Raw genomic sequence first — 19,194 nt, forward strand, 5'->3', positions numbered from 1 at the left:
AGATACTAATTTTGCTCGTCTGGAAGCTGCTGGAGATGCTAGCACCAAAATACTAAAGTGGAAAAATAAGGCTTTTCCTATATTACAGTTGGACCTAAATGGAATTTTGTGTATTCAGACGGTGTTCTACTTCCTTCACGGATTCAGTTCAGTTTAACTTTCAGCCTGCCTGGAGGACATACAATGGCGGACGACTCATTCTAATCTTTTAAAGAAAATAACATGTCACTGTATTGTTGGTTTGTGTCTATGGTGGTCTGAATATGCTTGTCGGCTAGGGTATTCTTGCATAGTCAAATCCTTTTTTGTCTGCGTGTTATTGTCTGTGAACGCAGTCGCTTCAGCCTTGTAGATAGATTAAATGGAAATTGCTCTCTCCCCGTGTGTGTGTGTGTGTGAGTGTGTGCGTATGCAGGGGATTGCTGACTAAAGCTGTAATACATAGAGAGGTTTGGATAAGGGATGGTTTAAAGAGCAGGCAATTGTCATAATGATGACTGAAAGCAAAATTGTTCCACTGTAAAAGTGTTTTACACATGCATGCTCAACGTCCACCGCAGCCTCATATAGCCAACAGTATCGACAACTGGTGCCTGCCAAATAAAGCGTCATCAGAATCCATAGTGGCTGAAATATGCAGGGTTGATATACGGTGGAATAATTTTACAACAACAAGTAAGCAACATTATGAAACTGTGTGGGTAGATGATGGGATTATGATTGTGGTGTAATCCTTTGTTCTCCCCCCTCCTGTTCAAACACAATATTTTCTAGCCTAGCCTTCACCAATGCTGTCTTTGAATGAAACAACTGGCTATCAATCATGTGTTTTGTGACAGCGCTGCCCGCCAGGCCCAATGCCTCAGGGTAGAGGCTGGTGAAGCGGTAGTCTTAGCCGACATGAGCAATATGCCAACCTGTTTACACCACAAAAAACATTTCTCCCTACTCCGCTCCTCTTGCTCACACCTGAGAGAGAAACTTCAATATTGACCTACATCTCCTTCAGAATAATTTGGCTGCTATTTTTGTACTGTGCTTAAGTATGCTCTGCTGGCCGTGATGGTTGGATCCGCACAGTGTTTGACATTTTAACTAATGTTTCCCTGCTCAAGGCTGTGCTGCCCAACATGGGTCAAAAATCTCCCTAGTCTCCCACAGTAATAAGAAAAAAAAACAGGAGAAATGCTTTGCCCGCGCTCAACAATGGTATTTGCATGAGAATTGGAGGGAGTTTTGTAAGGTTATGCGAGAAGCCTCAGCCTTACAGCGTTCCATGGTTTGAAAAACAGTATTGTAGTTGTTATGTCTGAAATTTAGGGCAAGGGGAAGAGGGTTTCCTTTGAACTATAGAGCAAAAGGTAGTCCGTATGCTTTGTCGAATTCAGCATCGTGATCTATTCACAATGCTCTGACCACAAGTCCTATTTAAAAGTGTCATTTATCATGGATCCTAATGGAGGGCTGCAGCCAACTGCGTCTCTGGCTCTGGCCATGTGTGCCAGCCCGCTGCACTGTGCCTATTCTAACGCTACTCTTTTTCAACAGCTGCTCTCACCACCTCCTGATCATTTTCAACTCTCCAAATTTGCAAACAAACTTTCAACTCTCCCCTCTCTCTGTCTCTTTCTGTCTGTCTCTTTTTCTTTCATGCTGTCTCATTTATTTCTCTTTCTCTCTCCCTGCCTTTCACTCAAGCTCTCTATTGCCCTCTCGTATTCCTGTCTGTCACACAGTTATTTTTTATACCACCTGTCCTTGGTGTCTTTGTCATATTGGATAGACAGAGACTTTGGCGTGGACTCAGCTGGAACCTGTTGTCCTTCATATTTCATGCCACATTGTGACCAAGATACGGTTTTCAGCAATGCATGCTCCGTGTGTAATGTCACACAACCATGGCCCACGCCTCGCTAAATTAACTAAGGGTTACTAATACTATGATATTACATTTCTGGACCAGTTTGGCCCATGAAAGTTTGATGAGAATGTCCAATCATGCATAGAGAAAGAGTGTCACGGAAAGAGATGAGGAATGGGAAAGGAGAAATTTAGACGAGAGACGGTAACGAAATAAGGAGAGGAAGAGAGACAGAGACGAATCAGACTAGGAGAGAGAGAGTAGGGGGAGAGTGTCTGCGTTTTGGACGGGGTGGGGGGCAGTGATTACTTGCTGCTGAGGTAGCACTGCATTACACATGAGGATTTGGAATGGCCCAGATAAAGTAATCTATGATTAACTGGGGCGCGGTTGGCTCACCACCCTGCCAACAGCTGTAGTCAGGGGCGAATTACAAAATTATGGGATGTCCAAACATTTTAGACGCGGCGGGAAATATATTTTGGTTTGGGGGGGGGGGCGTGTGAAGATGAGGGTGAGTGGGGAGGGAGATGTGTGAAGTCGAAGGTGACAGCCGGCGGGGAAGAGAGAGAGAGAGAGGGAGCAGGGTGCAATTAAGTCGAACTTTTGTAGTCGTCACATTTGCCAGAGAATTGTTGAAATGGTGGAACGGTCCTGGGAGGATTGGGGTGGGGAGCTGGAGGGTGGGGCCGGGTGTTGGGGGAGTGATCGCTGCAATGATTGCTGTACCAACTGTCCGACGGGATAACAAATCAAATTATAAAGATGGACACCGCGGCACAGGCCCCGCCGCCGTCTGAAATTGATTGCCAGCACCGGCAGCTGATATTGCGGGGCCTGGTCTGTCATAGTCCATCAGGCCTCATTATCACCAGGGGAACACTGGACCTTATGTAGAGCTGGATGGGGAAGAGGACTCAGTCCACACTACTGCTAGGAGTTAGACAAAGGGAACACATACGCACAAAAACACTCATAGGCAAGTACACACAAACACATACAGCGGTGTGGTGTTTTGATTTCTTTGGCGTTTTAAACTCTTACAAATGGTGATTACTAGGTCAATACTTCCTTTCCTTTGTTCAGAATCCTGTTGAAAAATAGCTCAATAGACTACTTGGTAAGTATCAGTTAAAACCAGTCTGTTACCGCCACGTCTGAGTGCTGTACGGCCACCTTGATTGAAGTGCTCTCATGTCTTCTATTGCCTGTAAGTGCAGCAGCAATCATCTTTAAATCAAAGTTTGTAGGACACATGAATCAGCAAGAGGTTACAGTCCCTTCCCACATTTGTCCTCTTTTATCAAATATCTGAGGAATAATAGATGCATTTGTGCCTCCAAGGTATTGTGATTGTGTTTCAACATGCAGTCGTGCTCCAGAACTTCTGAGGGACGGCTATTTTTATTCTGCTGTGTGATTAGTCATTTACCTGAAGCAAGCTGTCATTGGAAATCATTTTCATGTCTTTAGACAGTTCCTCGGCTCATTCAAACGGCGACTGATTCGCCTGTGGGGGGAATAAGGCCCATATTTTATTGAGAGGCTAGACAGATCCTCAATAATGCCAGAAGTTTCATAATGCTCTGTGAAGTGAATGGACTTTGCATCTGGGGCCACTTACAGAAAATGACTGAGGCTTCAAAGATGGCTTATTACTGGGGTCCATGAGGTGACCGACTTTCTAAGGAGTTCTCCTCCAGCCCTCTCAGTCATGGTTTTACACACTCTTCCATATTTAAGGATGATATATTGTGACAACAGTGCCTCTCAAGAACCTCGTGTTGAACTTTTAAGCATTTATTGGTGAAGTTAATTATTGCCATGCCATAAAACAGACACTTGATCTTGATAATTTGGCTCAGTAATTGATTAGCAGATGTCATTCTGATATCCCATTAGTGTATCTAGTACACAAATCTGTTCTCTGCTACCTTTTTACCTTTTCTAACAGTTTATCAAACAGTCTGCCTTCTTCCATTTATCTTTAATTAGTCAATGTTAATGAACTCACTGCACCCTGATGCCATCTGCCTCCTGAGGTGTTTCCCAAACCACAGACTAAGCTCCCTAAAAGTGAGGGGATTGCCCTTGAAATGTTCTCTTCAGCACGTTGCTTTTGCTTTTTGTTGCTTCTGTCTATCTTACACACTCCCTTCCTATGCATGGTGTGCTCATTGTTTTTTTGATAGTAATGTAGAATCGTATAGAGATGCACTCCAGAATTGAAGAGGGATTATCTAATCCATATACAATGCCTTCAAAAAGTATTCAACCCTCTTGACTTTTTCCGCATTTTGTCGTGCCGTAGGCTGAATGCAAAATGGATTAGGCCTAAATACGGATTTTTGTCAACAGTCCACACAAAATACCTCATAATGACACAGTGAAAACAAATTTAGATGAAATACTGAAATATCTAATTTAAATATTCTGTGTAGGTATTCAACCCCCTGTGTCACTATTTTGTAAAACCACCTTTGGCAGCGAATAGAGCTTCAAGTCTTGTATATGTCTGTATCAGCTTGGCACATCTGGATTTTGGGATTTTTTCCCATTCTTATTTACAGATTTGCTCAAGTTCAGTCAAGTTGGACGGGGCGTGTGTGTGAACAGCTATCTTCAAATCATCCCACAGATTTGCAGTGGGTTTCAAGTCCACTCAGGGACTTTCAAGGCCACTCAGCCCCATTCTTGTTCTGAAGCCATTCCAATGTTAATTTAGCTGGATGCTTAGCTCATTTTCCTGTTGGAGTAAATCATCACCCCAATTTAAGGTCTTTAGCAATCTGAAGCAGGTTCTCTTCAAGAATTTGGCTCCATTTATTGTTCCCTCTATCCTTACAAGGCTCTGCCATTGATGCTGCTACCACCAAGCTTCATGAAAGGGATACAGCGCTTTGCATTACAGCCAATTTGCGTTTCATCAGACTCCAAACTATTTTCCTCATTTTTGCCTCAGAGTCCTTCACGTGTCTTTTTGTAAACTCCTGGCATGCTGTCATGTGCCTTTGGTCACTTTTGCCCAGACTACTAGAAACCCACATGCATGGCATCTATTTTTTATTTTATATATGAAGCAGTGTTTAATGCATTTGTCCCTGTTAAATAACCAAGTAAATAAAAATAAAACATTTGTGAAGTGCTGCACCGACTGTTGTCCTTAGGCAACGTCTAGCCTACTGTGCTCTTGTGAACTCTCAACACTTTATGAATTGTTTAATACCTTTCTCCAGATCTGCTTCCTCACAATTCTGTCTCTGAATTCTGCGGACAGTTTCTTGGACTTTTTCTTGGACAGGAGTTTCTGCTCTGACATGCACTGTCATCCGTGGGAGGGGGACCTCATATGAGTTTTGTTCTGAATCATGTTCTGTCAGTTGAATAGGCCACAGGTGGACTCAAACCAAGTTGTAGAGACATCACAAGGACATTCAAATGAATTTGGAGTGTCATTGCAAAGTGGTTGAACACTGACACCCCTTTTCCACCAAATTAGCTCTGGTTCTTGAACCGGTTCCGTTCAGGATTCTTCTAACCTTGGTGCTATCTAGCAAACCAGCCCGCGTTTCCACCAGTTTTGAGCGGAACCATTGTAATCAAGGATGCGTCATCAATGGAGGGCGTTGCACAATGCACACCGGAAGTAAACAGTAGTAGCAAGATGGCGGATCGCATTGATTACCTGCAAGCTTTTGTTCTGTTATTATACCTGTAGAATATGACACGCCCAATGATGTTGTCATGGTTGAAAACTTGAAAACCTGCTATTTTTTGGTTCCAGCTGGGAACCAACTTTTCAGGTTCCAAACCAATTTATTTTTTGTTGAAATGCTCCGAATGGTTCAAAATTAGGTGCGCGAACCGGAGCGGAACCCGTTCCATGTTGGTGGAAAAGGGGTATTACTGACTCCAAACATTTCAGATTTAAATTTTTAATTCATTTGTAAGCAATTGTCATTGGGTTATTGGGTGTAGATCAGTGACAAAAAAAACATAATTTAATCCATTTTGAATTGAGGCTGTAATACCACAAATGAAAGACAAGGAGGTTGAAAATTTTCTGAAGGCATTGTAGCTGGCAGCCTCATACTATAGCTCCTCCTGTTGACTAATAGTAAAGTTGGTATTAACTGGCACATATGCACAAATAAACTACACATACAGTATGTTCCTGCATTCATAGACATACATGCATATACATATTCTCCAAAATATGCAAATGTTATTGCACCAAATGTCTCCCTTCCTTTAGTTTTTGTTTTTGATCTGTTGTCTTATTCATGAATATGACACAGACACACACACACACACACACACACACACACACACACACACACACACACACAGGCAACTTGTGTTGAAAAAATAATTTTCTTGAATAAATCATTCTAAGATTGTGTTAATGAAATGTTAAATTTTAATGACCCAATTTCGTTTGGATTCCAGTGGCCCGTGGGTTCATCCAACCCCCTAGAATTTCAATGAATATACAATAAAATGGCTGCTTTAAATCTTGATGCAAGGCTTCTCATTTTTTTGTGATCCTCACGACCCGCTTAATTTTGCTGTCCACAGAAGGCATTTAGCCTGGTGGACCACATGAATAATTTTGTCTTCAAGAGACTTGAATATCGAGGCCATATTTGACCTGTCATTGTGGAGAGGAGTGGAGATGGTGGTAATTGTGTGTGTGTGTGTGTGTGTGTGTGTGAGTGTCTGTTGAGGGGGGTTCTTCTGACTGGCTCTTAATGACAAGCCTTCCACTCATTAATCAGACTTTGAGATTGGGGCCTGACAATCAGGCCAAGGGGAAAGGTACAGACTTACAGTTCATATTTAGCCCTTGACTGGACCCCTGATGGGAAGCTCCTTAAATCAGGTAGAAAAGGCACATGCTGATTGCGCTTGCTGCTTACTGTAGCCTGTAGAGTTGAATGGGTCCATTCAGAGTGTCTCCATTGTGCGATTTTCTAAGCCTTTTTGATGCCACCACGAAAGGACATAGCACCACATTCATTGGTGTTCCACTGTATGACTAACAACATTATATGGCAAGATAGAAAACCTCATTGTGCACTTCATTTGTTATATGTGTGTGACTGCGATGAGCTAAGGGGAAATGCAGTGTAATCCATGGACCATTATCTCCTGAACTCTTTGTAGCGAAAGCATTGCCATGCCTACTTTGTGTAATTGACCACAGAGATAGGCTACAGGGAGACGAGGCGGGTGGAGGTGGAGCTGCTTTCACACAATGGTAATCAGAGGATAGCTCCAAGCAAGAATCAGGCTGATTTTATCTGTCCAAGTTTAGCTGTCCTCCTTCATAATTGCGTTGTCTTTTCTTGAAAAAGCAAGGTGGTGTTCAGCTCCAAGCAGCGCATTCTAGAATGTTCTGGCATTAAATGAGTCGCACCAAGCCAGCAGAGAGTCTCATTCACCTCTATGTAATTAAAATCAGTGTAAGAGTGTCTCTGAATAAGACCCACTAGCAAGCCGAGAATAGGGCTGCCTTGACAATGCGTTGACAACTGTGGAACAGGCAAAATTAAGCCCTCTCCATTCATACCCCCTAGTTCTTATTATGCACAGGCTATCTCACTGAGCTTGCTTTTGTGCGAGTATAATTACTTAATCTGAGCACTCCCGGGGTGAATTACTTTGTGTGCGAAAAGCAGGCAGCATCACTTTGAGTCAAGGCCCCAAAAGAATTGAGGCAACCTTTAATTTTACCGATTTAAAGAGGCAAATGTGGTGAACATTGTCAAAATAGATTTGCATCTATTCTTGTGTTTTTATCAAAGTTGCAGTTTTGCATTTTCTCTTCTTTTATATGACCAATATTATGGAACTAACTACTTTGATTTTGCAGTAATTGATTTTATCGTTCCTTTGTTTTCTTACTTCTTGAAAGCATTTTATGGACGGTGTAGAGGATGATCCACAGTGCATTAGAGTGTGTGTAGTGCACTCCTTCGCATTGTTTGCCGTTTATAATGGGCCTGGGCAACACTTAACTAGAACGGAGGCCCATCAAGGCGGACCGATAAGGACCTGGGGATCCACTCTAGTCAATTACTGCAAAGTGCCAAGTTCAGCTCGCTGGGCCTTTTATGAAGTACACCAGCTGAGTAAACAAATTAATCGCGGATCCATGATTCCCCAACACAACCAGGCTGCCCAGGATAATCATACATCAGGCAGAGTGATAGCAGCTGTCTCCACCAGGAAATAGAAGGGTCCCACTATTAAAGATAGGCGTCCTGAGCCCACGACTCCACAGGACTCATAAAGTATTGGCTGTCACAATTGTTCTGCCTCTCCACTCCACTGTTCTGTCTGTATTGGCTCTTTACACCTTGACATTGGCTGTTTTAAGGGAGCAGACTCTGTTTTGGAATTCAAATGCCATAAAAGTATTGTATCAGGGTGATAAAGTGTGGCAGTTAGCCAAGAGCTCCTCCAGCTAAACTTGTCAGTGAAGGGATGAAACATGGAATGGGCATATTAGTGACAGCTGTTATCTTTTTATGGATGACACCTCGGAGACAGTGTTATAAAAGATATGAGAGGTTACAATGACAGACTTCTACATGTTCTGTGTGTGTGTGTGTGTGTGTGTGTGTGTGTGTGTGTGTGCATGTGTGTGTGTGTGTATAGGATGGGGGCTCTTGACAGGCGAAAGAAAAAAGGAAAGACAGTTGCAGAGATATCTTGAATTCTTCAGTGGTCTGTGTGTGTGTGTGTGTGTGTGTGTGTGTGTTTCATGATTTGACCTTGAAGTGGTCCATGGTACCCAGTGCACAGTATATGCGTCATTGTCAGATGGTGGATGGGCCAGACTTTGGTCCACTAATCAATACGCTCTAAGTACAATGTTAGAAGGAGAAAGAGGGAGAAGAGAGAGAGAGAGAGAGAGAGAGAGAGAGAGAGAGAGAGAGAGAGAGAGAGAGAGAGAGAGAGAGAGAGAGAGAGAGAGAGAGAGAGAGAGAGAGAGAGAGAGAGAGAGAGAGAGAGAGAGAGAGAGAGAGAGAGAGAGAGAGAGAGAGAGAGAGAGAGAGAGAGAGAGAGAAGAGAGAGAGAGAGAAGAGAGAGAGAGAGAGAGAGAGAGAGAGAGAGAGAGAAGAGAGAGACCGCAGCCTTTAATAAATGGAAGCACATTACTTCAGGTTGAAACGAAGTTATAAAGTTGTTAAGTTTGCTTTCACAGCTTGTGCAGTACGGCAGAGCACCGTTTATCTGAAACCCTTTGGGAATGCAAGTCATTTGGTGGATTGAAATGTTTGAAACACTGACTCTAATTTCAATGCTGGAACAATATTTGTTCAAAATCTGAACTGTGTATGCACACTCATTCTGAAATGCTTGTCACCATCTAATTTGCAGTTAATTACTTTCAGTTCAATACAGAGAAAAGGAACAATAAATGAATAAATCATACTATAAAGCAAGGAATCTCTGTCTGTCTGCGTGTCCGTCGCATATCTCGAGAACCGTTCGTTTTATCGACTTCACACTTGGCGGGTGTATTGCTGGGGAGTGGGACCCAAGGAAGTACAGTGTCGGATTTGGTGCAATTTGGACACGCAACACGTTCAATATTAATAAACTTTGAATAAACAAGCGAACAGCGCTCTGTGCAGCAGCGGCGCGAACGGGCACTGCACTAGTTAATCTTAATCAGTCAATACATAAAATAAGGGAATAAAAATAAATAGGGAATGAATGAATAAATTAAATCAATAAAAGTGTAAATACATTTTGAAAAAATAAATAAATAATTATTATAACTAAATAAATCAATCAATACATACATAAATTCTGAATGTATTTTCCTTCCTGTTTTACGAGTGAGGATACAAACAGCTACACTTTTTACTTTTTACTATTTAACCATTTCACAATCTCATGGGTTTATGTACGATTTGTTTTGGGGCCTTGACCACAAAAGCCAGATCGCCCTTAGTCTTTAACCTGCAGCTCTGAGTGTCCAGGAGGGCTCTGCCTGAGGATTTCAGGCTGTGATTTGGCAAATCGATTATGGTACACTAATGGTACAATGGTATCTGTATGACCTGTAGGCCTATATTTCAGCCTTAGCTCCCAGCTGCATATATCCAGAGGAATAGAGGAGGCTGCTAAGTAGGTGATAACACATGGAATCTCAATTGACCACAAGGAAAGCATTTACTCAGAGAGCTTTTAATTCTGATAAAGGACGGTCACCTGTCACAATCAGCTCAGCTTGTTATTCAAACAGATGAATAATGAGATGGAGTGGAACATTTGAAAGAGATGAATTGAAAGAAATAATTTGGAGACAGGTATTTGAACCATGAAATGCGTTGTTTTAATTTCCTTCCCCAAGTGTTCTAATTGGTGCTTTTACCCTCACATAAAAAATGCCGTTCACTTGTTGATATTCGGCTTTGTTTATTTTGAAGCATATAATTTAATCAGGGTAATCTATTGCTCTCAGTGCTTGCTGTTTTACTTGCAAATGGAAGTAGATATGCAATGCCACTTTCCACAGAGTAACTAATAGAGTGAACCCTAAGGCCAATGTGTATTTTTGATAGATTTATTGGTGTGAGAGGGAAACCAATTGACAAATATGCACAGCTATTTGCATGTGTTCATTTCCTTTGATGTTTGGAAATTTTGGTGAGGTAGATTTCGGTGGTTAGTAGCAAAGTTGAATTCTGTGTTGTAGGATTTTAGGCTTAGCTGCTGTTGATTTCTCTGCTCTCTGCTCTTGCCTTTGATTTTTCTGTCCTGTTAATTTGATGTTAGCCGGGGTTGATGTTATTTTGTGTTTAACTGGGGTCGATTTCTCTGGACAGTTAATTTGTGGTTAGCTGTGGTTTATATCTCGGGTTACAATAACTTACATGTCTGCTCCGGGGTAGTTGTGTTGTTTTAACAGGGCTGCCATCCCTCTCTGTTGTCAGATCTTCCGGAGGTGTTGGCTGGTGTTCAAGAAGGCCTCCAGTAAAGGACCTCGTCGGTTAGAGAAGTATCCAGACGAGAAGGCAGCCTACTTCAGGAGCTTCCACAAGGTACAGTGAACACACATGACTGAGACAAACCTCACCAAACTTCATTCTGATTCACAGTATTTCATTCATTTTGACTCAATCTCAATCAAAGGTTTTATTTTTATCTTTGTGGAGTAAGCACTTTCATAAAGTTTACAGAGTGCTTCACAATCAAGACAAATCAAAGGCATGAATAGTTTGGAGGTTTGTAATCTCTGCACCTTCATAGACCTTTATGAATTTTTATTTCTGGGCGATATACACGCCAAGCCAAGCCTGCAGTTATAGGCTACATTCTCAGATGTCAAAGTAGTATTATGTATGAGGGATACACCAGTGGGACAGTACTCGATTTAGACATCACTCAAAGCCTGACAAATGTTTATTCATAGGTCACACTGTTTGACCCTTTTATTGATGTCCGCTCTTCACAGTCTAGTCACACTTTTCACTTCAACATGTTTCATTGGAATCACTGCACTGCAAAAAATTGCCATCTTGTGTCCCGGCTTAAAACATTAGTTTTCTTGATACAACAAAAACAAAATGTTTCAACAATGTTCTTAAATCGAATGACATTATCTTGCTTAAGCAGAATGATTCTCTTAGGGTAATTTTCAAGATAGCATCCCTTATTTCAAGGAAGTTCTTGAAACAAATTGAATTGCGTTGGAAACAAGTGAAATTGTTTCAACCCTTTGAGACAAAGTATGTGATTGAATGACTTAAGGTGGGAGTTTTTTACATTGTACAAAAAAGGAAAGAATATTAAACCCAGGGAATATGTTATTATTGAGCACCTCTTATGCTACACTCAGACAGGAAAGGCGTATTACGCACACCCACTAAGAACCTTGTTTTTTGTCTTCATACAAAAACTTCTGTCCATTGGCCACAGATAATAGAGTTAAGAATCCATTAAGAGACATTTTGCAGCTTTATCTTGTCCTCTGAGGCCTTTTTTCTCCTTTTCGAAAGTAATAATCCAGAATATAATATCTCTCTCCCCGCCTCTTAAGCCCTTTGAAATACTCCAATTATGGCTCATTATCATGGTGAAAGCAGATGATCTTAAAGGAGTTGCACAGTGATCGGTGCTCCATAGTAATGAGGGGAGATGTCAGCAGAAGATGGGGGACCGTGACACCGGGTTTCTGATGTGACTGTAGTGGGAGAGCTGCTTTAGTAATCTGTAACAGGCTGTCTAGCACCCTGTGATTACGAATCACTCTCTATGACCGGTTGGAGATTTCTCAACCATGGTGAAGACAGTAATTTCCAATTCTGGAAACGTGACATCTCCTACAGTGTGGCGATTTGCCCAAAATGCATGTGAGCACAAGCCTAAACCCAGGAAGTGAGATGGGTACACACAGAAAAACAAAGGTGTGACCCATGGAAAGTGGCTCTTCGGAGTGATGCCATAGAAGAACCATGTATGGTTCCACAAAGAACCTTTCAGAACCATTTCTGCACTCCTTTCCTTAGACACCTGCGTTGTGTTTTTGTTTATCTGCTCTTGTATAGCCTCATTTTCACAATATATACTATGGAGGGGTTTGGTTATTTTCCACACTTATGCCATCACCCACCATCCAATAACTAAGAATTAAGAACCTTTTAATATCCCAAAGAACCATGTATGGTTTGGGACATTAAAAGTTTCTTGAAAAGTTCTTTATGGATCCAGAAATGGTTTTCTATGGCATCACTCCAAAGAACCATTTTTGCTTCCAGGTCGCACCTTTTTCTGTGTGTAGATACTCGCTTTGATCCGCCGTGTTAGCATCCGTAGCTGCTATGATCACCCATGTACTGTGAATGAAGCAGCTCTCTGCGCACTACATCATGCTGTCACGCGGGGCATCCTGTGCGGCCGTAACCTCCCCCAGAGGCGCCTGATACACCCCGCGCCGAAGTGAGCGATGACTGCACACATGCACCAGTGCACCTGGTAATGCATCGCCACAAAGATCAAGAAAGGTCCCGTCTGAGGGCTTCATTCAACGCTGCAGTGCTTTGGGAGGAAATAGGCTGCGCTGGTGGCTGATTTACAGAATCAACACAAAGGGGATTGGCTTGGGTTTTTCCCTTTCTTCCTTCGTTTCTTTCTCTTTCTCTTTCTCTCTCTCTCTCTCTCTCTCTCTCTCACTCTGCACGTCTCTCTGTTTGAATAGCACTAGTCCACACAGTGAAACAATTCCTGAATATTTTTAGCCCTCTGAGAAAGTTTTTTTGTTGTTGTTTTTTGTGCTGCATTTCTCGCTCTCCTGAGTTCTTGACACAGGCAGCCGAAACAGAAAGATGGAGCTGTTCTCAAATGTCTAAATATATGCATATGCAAGTGCAAATAACCACTAAAGCAAAGAGCAGTGATTATTTTTTCATGACATTTATCATATACCTTTGAAAACAGGAGAGGAGAGGAGAGGAGAGGAGAGGAGAGGAGAGGAGAGGAGAGGAGAGGAGAGGAGAAGAGAGAAGAGAGGAGAGGAGGAATAGGTCTCATCTCAAATTATTCACTTTGCTTGACACTAGCCCCTTAGGCTGGGAATGCGCCCAGATCTCTCCCTTGAACACACAGCCACACACACACACACACACACACACGCACACACATAAAGGGAGACTAAAACATGCAGTTACACACTAAACACACAAACGGAGACAGAGATACGAGGCTGGTGGAACACACAGCTCAGAAATTCCCACTGTTGATGCTGTCTCTGTTGTCAGTTATATGTATGAATAGCCTACCCATGGAGAACTACAGCAAAAAAAACAACAACAACACATTCACTTCATCTCATAGAAAACATTCAGATACTATCATCGAGGGGGATAAGAAATACCAAATGAAAAATCTCTGCTATCTTAGAATATCCATATCCTCCTCTCCATTTCCTCCTCTCTGTTATTGCCTTGCTCTGCCGCTGGAAATTCCTCTCTGAATCTGTCCAACTTGAAAATGCTGAGCAGAGCATATCTAACAATGGAAGGCAAATTTATTATATAATGTTATCGAACAAAGATGTCTGTGGTCCACATATATTGTGTATGTTATTATGTCTGGTTTCTCAGCTTTAACAGTCAGGTTTTACTATATGGGCAGTGAGCCCATCTAATTCATTCCCAACAGTTTGGCGAAGGGCCCACAGTTAGCCCAGAATGGACTACAATAATGTAATGGGCCTTATCTCCCAGGGAGAGTGAACACAGAGGAGATTGTTGAATAAAATGGCCTGTAAATGCGGGTGATATTCAATTAAATGTAATCTTCTCTTTTTTTCATTCACGATCAATCTCGCGGCAAAATGACTTAGGGGCTTTTGATCGCAGCTCTCCCTATTGACTGGAAAAGCAGTCACAGCGAGAGGCACTTGAACAGTGGATGCTTAGTGTGCTGTATATGAGAGGCAGGTCAAATTTATTCATAAAATGCTTTTAAAATAAATTGCCATACATTACATACTGCACACTACACTACAGTACACAACTGCATAATGTTGACATTGTGTATGATTTCTTACACTCTGAATAGGGCTTGTTGTAATCAGTGGAAAACCAAATATTATTTATATGTCTGTTAAAGATCACAATTCTGTTTTACTTTGCCATCCTTTGTATGCTAAAGCCTCCAACTGTTATTGCACTTTCTGCAAAGCAATGCAGATGACAATTAAGCGTCGCTGCTGCTGGCTATGTTGGTTCAAGGTAATGGTTCTGCTGCCGCTCTCTCTGTCCTCCTTAGATCACGGAGCTCCATAACATCAAGAACGTTACCCGGATGCCGCGGGAGACCAAAAAGCATGCTGTGGCGATTATCTTCTACGACGACACGTCCAAGACATTTGCCTGTGAGTCAGGTAAGTGCTTTTCCCCTATTCAAACAGGACTTTCTCTGCCTATAGCAGAGCATGGGGAGGGAGGAATGGAGGGGGGTGTGTGTGTGTGTGTGTTGGTGGGTGTTGGGTGAGGACTGGAGGGGTAATGTGCAAGGCGGCCAGAGAAAAATGCGAGAAGGGAGGAGAGTGTAGGGAGAAATGGAGGAAGAAGGGAGAGTTGGAAGTGAGAGGCCAGAGGAGGGAGAGATTCAGTGTCAGAAAGCTTTAAAAAGAGAGAGAGAGAGAAGAGGAAGAGGGAGTGGAGAATTGGAGTTTAGCCAAGTGATGCTCATTTGCCGCTATATTAAGAAGTGGGAGGATCTGTTCAGAAATATTGATTTTCATATCGCAGGTACTTGGGTATCGTTTGCAATGTGTTTCAGCCCAATTATGGACTGTAACAATAGTGATTGCTTGTAATACGTGGCCAGGAAGCCAAAAAGCCATATGATCTGCACTTGGTTGGTCAGGATGCACCGGTCCGTTCTTCAGTTTCAGATGAATGGAGCTGGATGTGGAGGAAAGCAGAGGCTAGATGAGTTTGAGTACAATTAGACAGACAAAGAGGAACATCTCAATCTCACTCACTTGGCTGTGTGTGTGTGTGTGTGTGTGTGTGCGCGTGCGTGCGTGTGTGTGTGTGCGGACGCAAATGTGTGTGACGATCAAATACCTGCTGATTGAGAGATGTAGCAGTAAACCTCAGGGGAGAGATTACTGACCTTAGAGCAGTGAACTCTCTCTCTCTCTCTTTCTCTCTCTGTCTTACTCTCGTTCCCCTGTTCACTGTTGCTGTCTCTCTCCCTCATGGCTCATTTCCATGCCCACAGCCTCCCCCTCACACCACCATATGGAGGTCTTATCTCCCTGTGTCCGCTGACCTCCCAAGGTCCTTCACTTCCTGCAGCCCCCTACACTCCCACCCCTCGCCCGTTCCCCCAGTCCGCACTCACATGGCCACATTTATCAAGAAATAAATGAACTTAATGTTTTCATATTAACGGCAAATATTTTGCATGCAAGTTTCGTTTTTTGAATATGTTTTTTGCTGAAAATTGTACGAGCTCTCTAGCCTCTGGCTCGTTATGGTCCTTGGTGTGTGGTTTGATTCTAAACTGGGCTGCCTATGCTGAAAATGTTTGCACTCATGGTACAGTAAAGCCGGGAGCACACTACACTACACGACTTCAGGCCAGATTTAGTTGACCCAGACACATTTTTGAGATCTGTGACAAAATCCCCATGTAAGAGTTAAGAGTGTTACCAAGGAGCGTTAAGTGTGAGTGGGTCAGAGAGGCAGTCTGGCCCAGTATTTGAATCGTCTCAGACATCAGGAGATTTTTGAACATATTTGATTTTGTCAGCACAAAATCTGCAGTGCTCTTGTAGTGTGAGATATGTAAAGACAACTTTTGAGAACAGTGAGCAGCAATAGCCAATGAGCGCTTGCGAGGAAACCAGGCAGAAGACGTGGAAAAGATATGTCATAAACAATAATTATGAACATCAAACAATGCACAGTCTAGCTAGCTATTTTGATTGGACTTCATTATTTAGGCTTTATAATTTACTTCCAACTCTCTCTGCAGAACAGACAATCCATCTTGCCTGCGTCCCCGCAACCTTTCTCTCTACCAAATTCAGTGTCTAGCCCCTTATTATTTTGCACAAATGGATGCACATGTAATAAGTAAGCTGCTAATCCTTCTCAGCTACATATTAGCACAATCAGGTGAAAAAAGTAATGTTTTGCGTTCGTGAGACAGCAGGGTATCGAGACCTGTCACAACCAAATCCAAGTGATTAGTCTTTGTAACATGAGTGGTGCAGAGATCTTCATTTTTTGACAGTTGTGTACTTTACACACAACCTAAGGTGGTTTGGATAAAAGCGCCCTTGACTGGCTTGTGTTAGATTTCAGGCTGGTAATTGTTCTCACTAGCTTAAGTTTGAACTGGAGATTGGATAAAGCTGAGGTCCTGAGGAGAGGCAGGAAAGGCAAAGGAGGTTCCTGACTCATTCGAATGCAGCTCCATCCCATCATAAATACAAACACACACACACACACACACACACACACACACACACACACACACACACTGGCATCCTCCCACCCTATTTCTCCATGCATGGCACATAGACCAGCTAGGCTGCCTCGGTGCTGATGAAGTGTTTGTTTAGCTGATTTTCCACTAAGTGGCCTTAAAAGTGTAGGAGTTTAGAGGCTCTTAAAGGCCACAGTAACTCTGTAACACAGTGAGGGAAGCAGAGTCTGAGGGGGAACGAGCAAGGAGCTAAACCCACCAATAGGTTCCAATAGACAGAACATTTATACAAGCTCAAATGGACATGCAGATGAAGCTTAAGTGCACTGCTGCTGCTGCTGCTACTGTGTGTGTGTGTGTGTGTGTGTGTGTGTGTGTGTGTTATTGCTTTTGTTCTATGTGGATGAAGTGCTTTAGGCAGCAACAGACCTTTCCTTCACCCTTCAAAGTTGTATAGATCTGTCCCCTTGGACACTGCTGTTGGTCTGACAAACAGTCTGTCTTACTATGCCAGCTAATATACAAGCTACCTTGAAATGAATGAAGTGAAAATACCTACACACACACACACACACACACACACACACACACACACACACACAAACACACACACACAGACAAGCAAGCAGACAGACTCGCATACACAAGCATATGCAAGAACAGATGACTCTTCACATCCATACAAGCGAACATTCACACTCGTGAACACAGAAACATGGTGGCATTCTTTCACTTCCACATGTGTCTCTGTGCACATCACTGGCCACAGTTACATATCCCAGAATTCCACTGGGCCTGGGGTGAAGGAGCTGCACAAAGATAAACAACTCCAGCGCTCGCCTCATTTCATACTTCAGTAACTCTCACCGAAAGCTCACACAAGACAATTGGAAATCTTCTTTCCCATTGTAAACGCTATTTTTTCCGACTTAACAGGAGGAAAATTGGTATTCACAAACAACAGTCTGCCACGCGGACTTGAGAATTTGATTCATGAAATCGTTTGTATCCACTTAGCTTCTAATTAAACAATTCAATCTTACAGTGAATGCTCCCCTCCCCTACCCCCTCTTTAAGTGCCAGCTGTCAAGTGTAGAGACACAACATAACTTCCCAAACAGCTCAGTTCTTAAACCCGGGGCTGCTGCAAAGCAACTAGCATTTAAAACACTCAATAATCATAATTGTCCTCAAAGCCGGATCAGAATAGTTTCTGTTCCAATGAATCCTCTCACCATCTCACGCTGTCGTAAATCCCCTTCTTCTGTTTGTTTCATACTCACATTCCCTTTCCAATTAACATTCTCACCCAAGGAAAAGCTGAAGCACTCCTTCAATTTGGATAATAGCCTATTGATCGCCTGAATAGATGATTGCCAGCCTCAGATCTGATTCTGGCCATATTGTTCTAGCAGAACTACTTATATTGTACTGCCTTGGAACTGAGTATTGGCGAAGGAGGGAGGGAAACTCAGCATTCATCTGTTGTTGGCTGTTGTTGAACCTACTGCCTCTTTTCATCAGCACCGAATCGATCAGATTGATTTTTCTCCCTCCCAGTTACCTGTATGTCCTGTACACGCAGGATTTTACTCCGAAATCCCTTGGGTGATTTATGTACATGTGTGCGCGCTGTTTGTGTGTATACCTTGTGCATGTGAATGCATGCATGTGTGTGTGGATTGTATGTAACATTATAGGACAGTGTCTCTGGAGCTAAACACACACAAGACTTGCTAAATCAGCGCTATGTGTATGCACAATATAATCTGGACAATGTGTTTCATTGTGTGTGCAGTGTTGGATATGGAGGAGGTGTGTGTTTGTGTGTGTGTGTGTGTGTGTGTTTGTGTGATGGTGTAAATGCCTCCATGCTGTGTTGGGTATGGGGGATATGGAGAAGGTGTGTGTGTGTGTTTGAAGGTGTACATGTTTTAATGCTGTGTTGGGTATTGGGAATATTGAGGAGGTGTTTGTGTGTGTGTGTGTGTTTTGAAGGTGTACATGCCTTAATGCTGTGTTGGGTATTGGAGGATATGGAGGAGGGGTGTGTGTTTGAAGGTGTTTGAAGGTGTACATGCCTTAATGCCATTCTGTTGTGTGTGTGTGTGTGTGTGCAGAGCTGGACGCAGAGGAATGGTGTAAGCTGCTGTGTGTGGAGTGCCTGGGCAGCCGTCTCAACGACATCAGCCTGGGAGAGCCAGACCTGTTAGCAGCGGGGGTGCAGCGGGAGCAGAACGGTGAGTGCCCAATTAGTCCCTGCTAACACAGACAGCCATTCAGGGTCAATCTGTCTCACTCAGCCTGCCACCAAGCAGTTAGCGGTCGCAGTCCAGGCCCGTATGTGTTAATGCAACTGAGCC

The 19,194-nt window shown here is 42.9% G+C and overlaps 1 protein-coding gene across 1 annotated transcript in view; it reads left to right on the forward strand.

The window, feature by feature from the left end:
- dok6 (docking protein 6) overlaps positions 1–19,194 on the forward strand; it is a 41,598-nt gene that overhangs the window by 10,128 nt on the left and 12,276 nt on the right. The window contains exons 2-4 of the mRNA XM_071525292.1: positions 10,816–10,923; positions 14,654–14,768; positions 18,952–19,071. Coding sequence (XP_071381393.1) covers positions 10,816–10,923; positions 14,654–14,768; positions 18,952–19,071 — 343 coding nt within the window. The remainder of the gene's footprint in view (positions 1–10,815; positions 10,924–14,653; positions 14,769–18,951; positions 19,072–19,194) is intronic.

The sequence above is a fragment of the Centroberyx affinis genome, unplaced genomic scaffold, assembly GCF_046629955.1.
Source record: "Centroberyx affinis isolate AG114_WGS23_722 - 3 ecotype Tasmania unplaced genomic scaffold, CSIRO-AGI_Caff_v1 ptg001285l_1, whole genome shotgun sequence".
Classification (NCBI taxonomy): Eukaryota; Metazoa; Chordata; class Actinopteri; order Beryciformes; family Berycidae; genus Centroberyx; species Centroberyx affinis.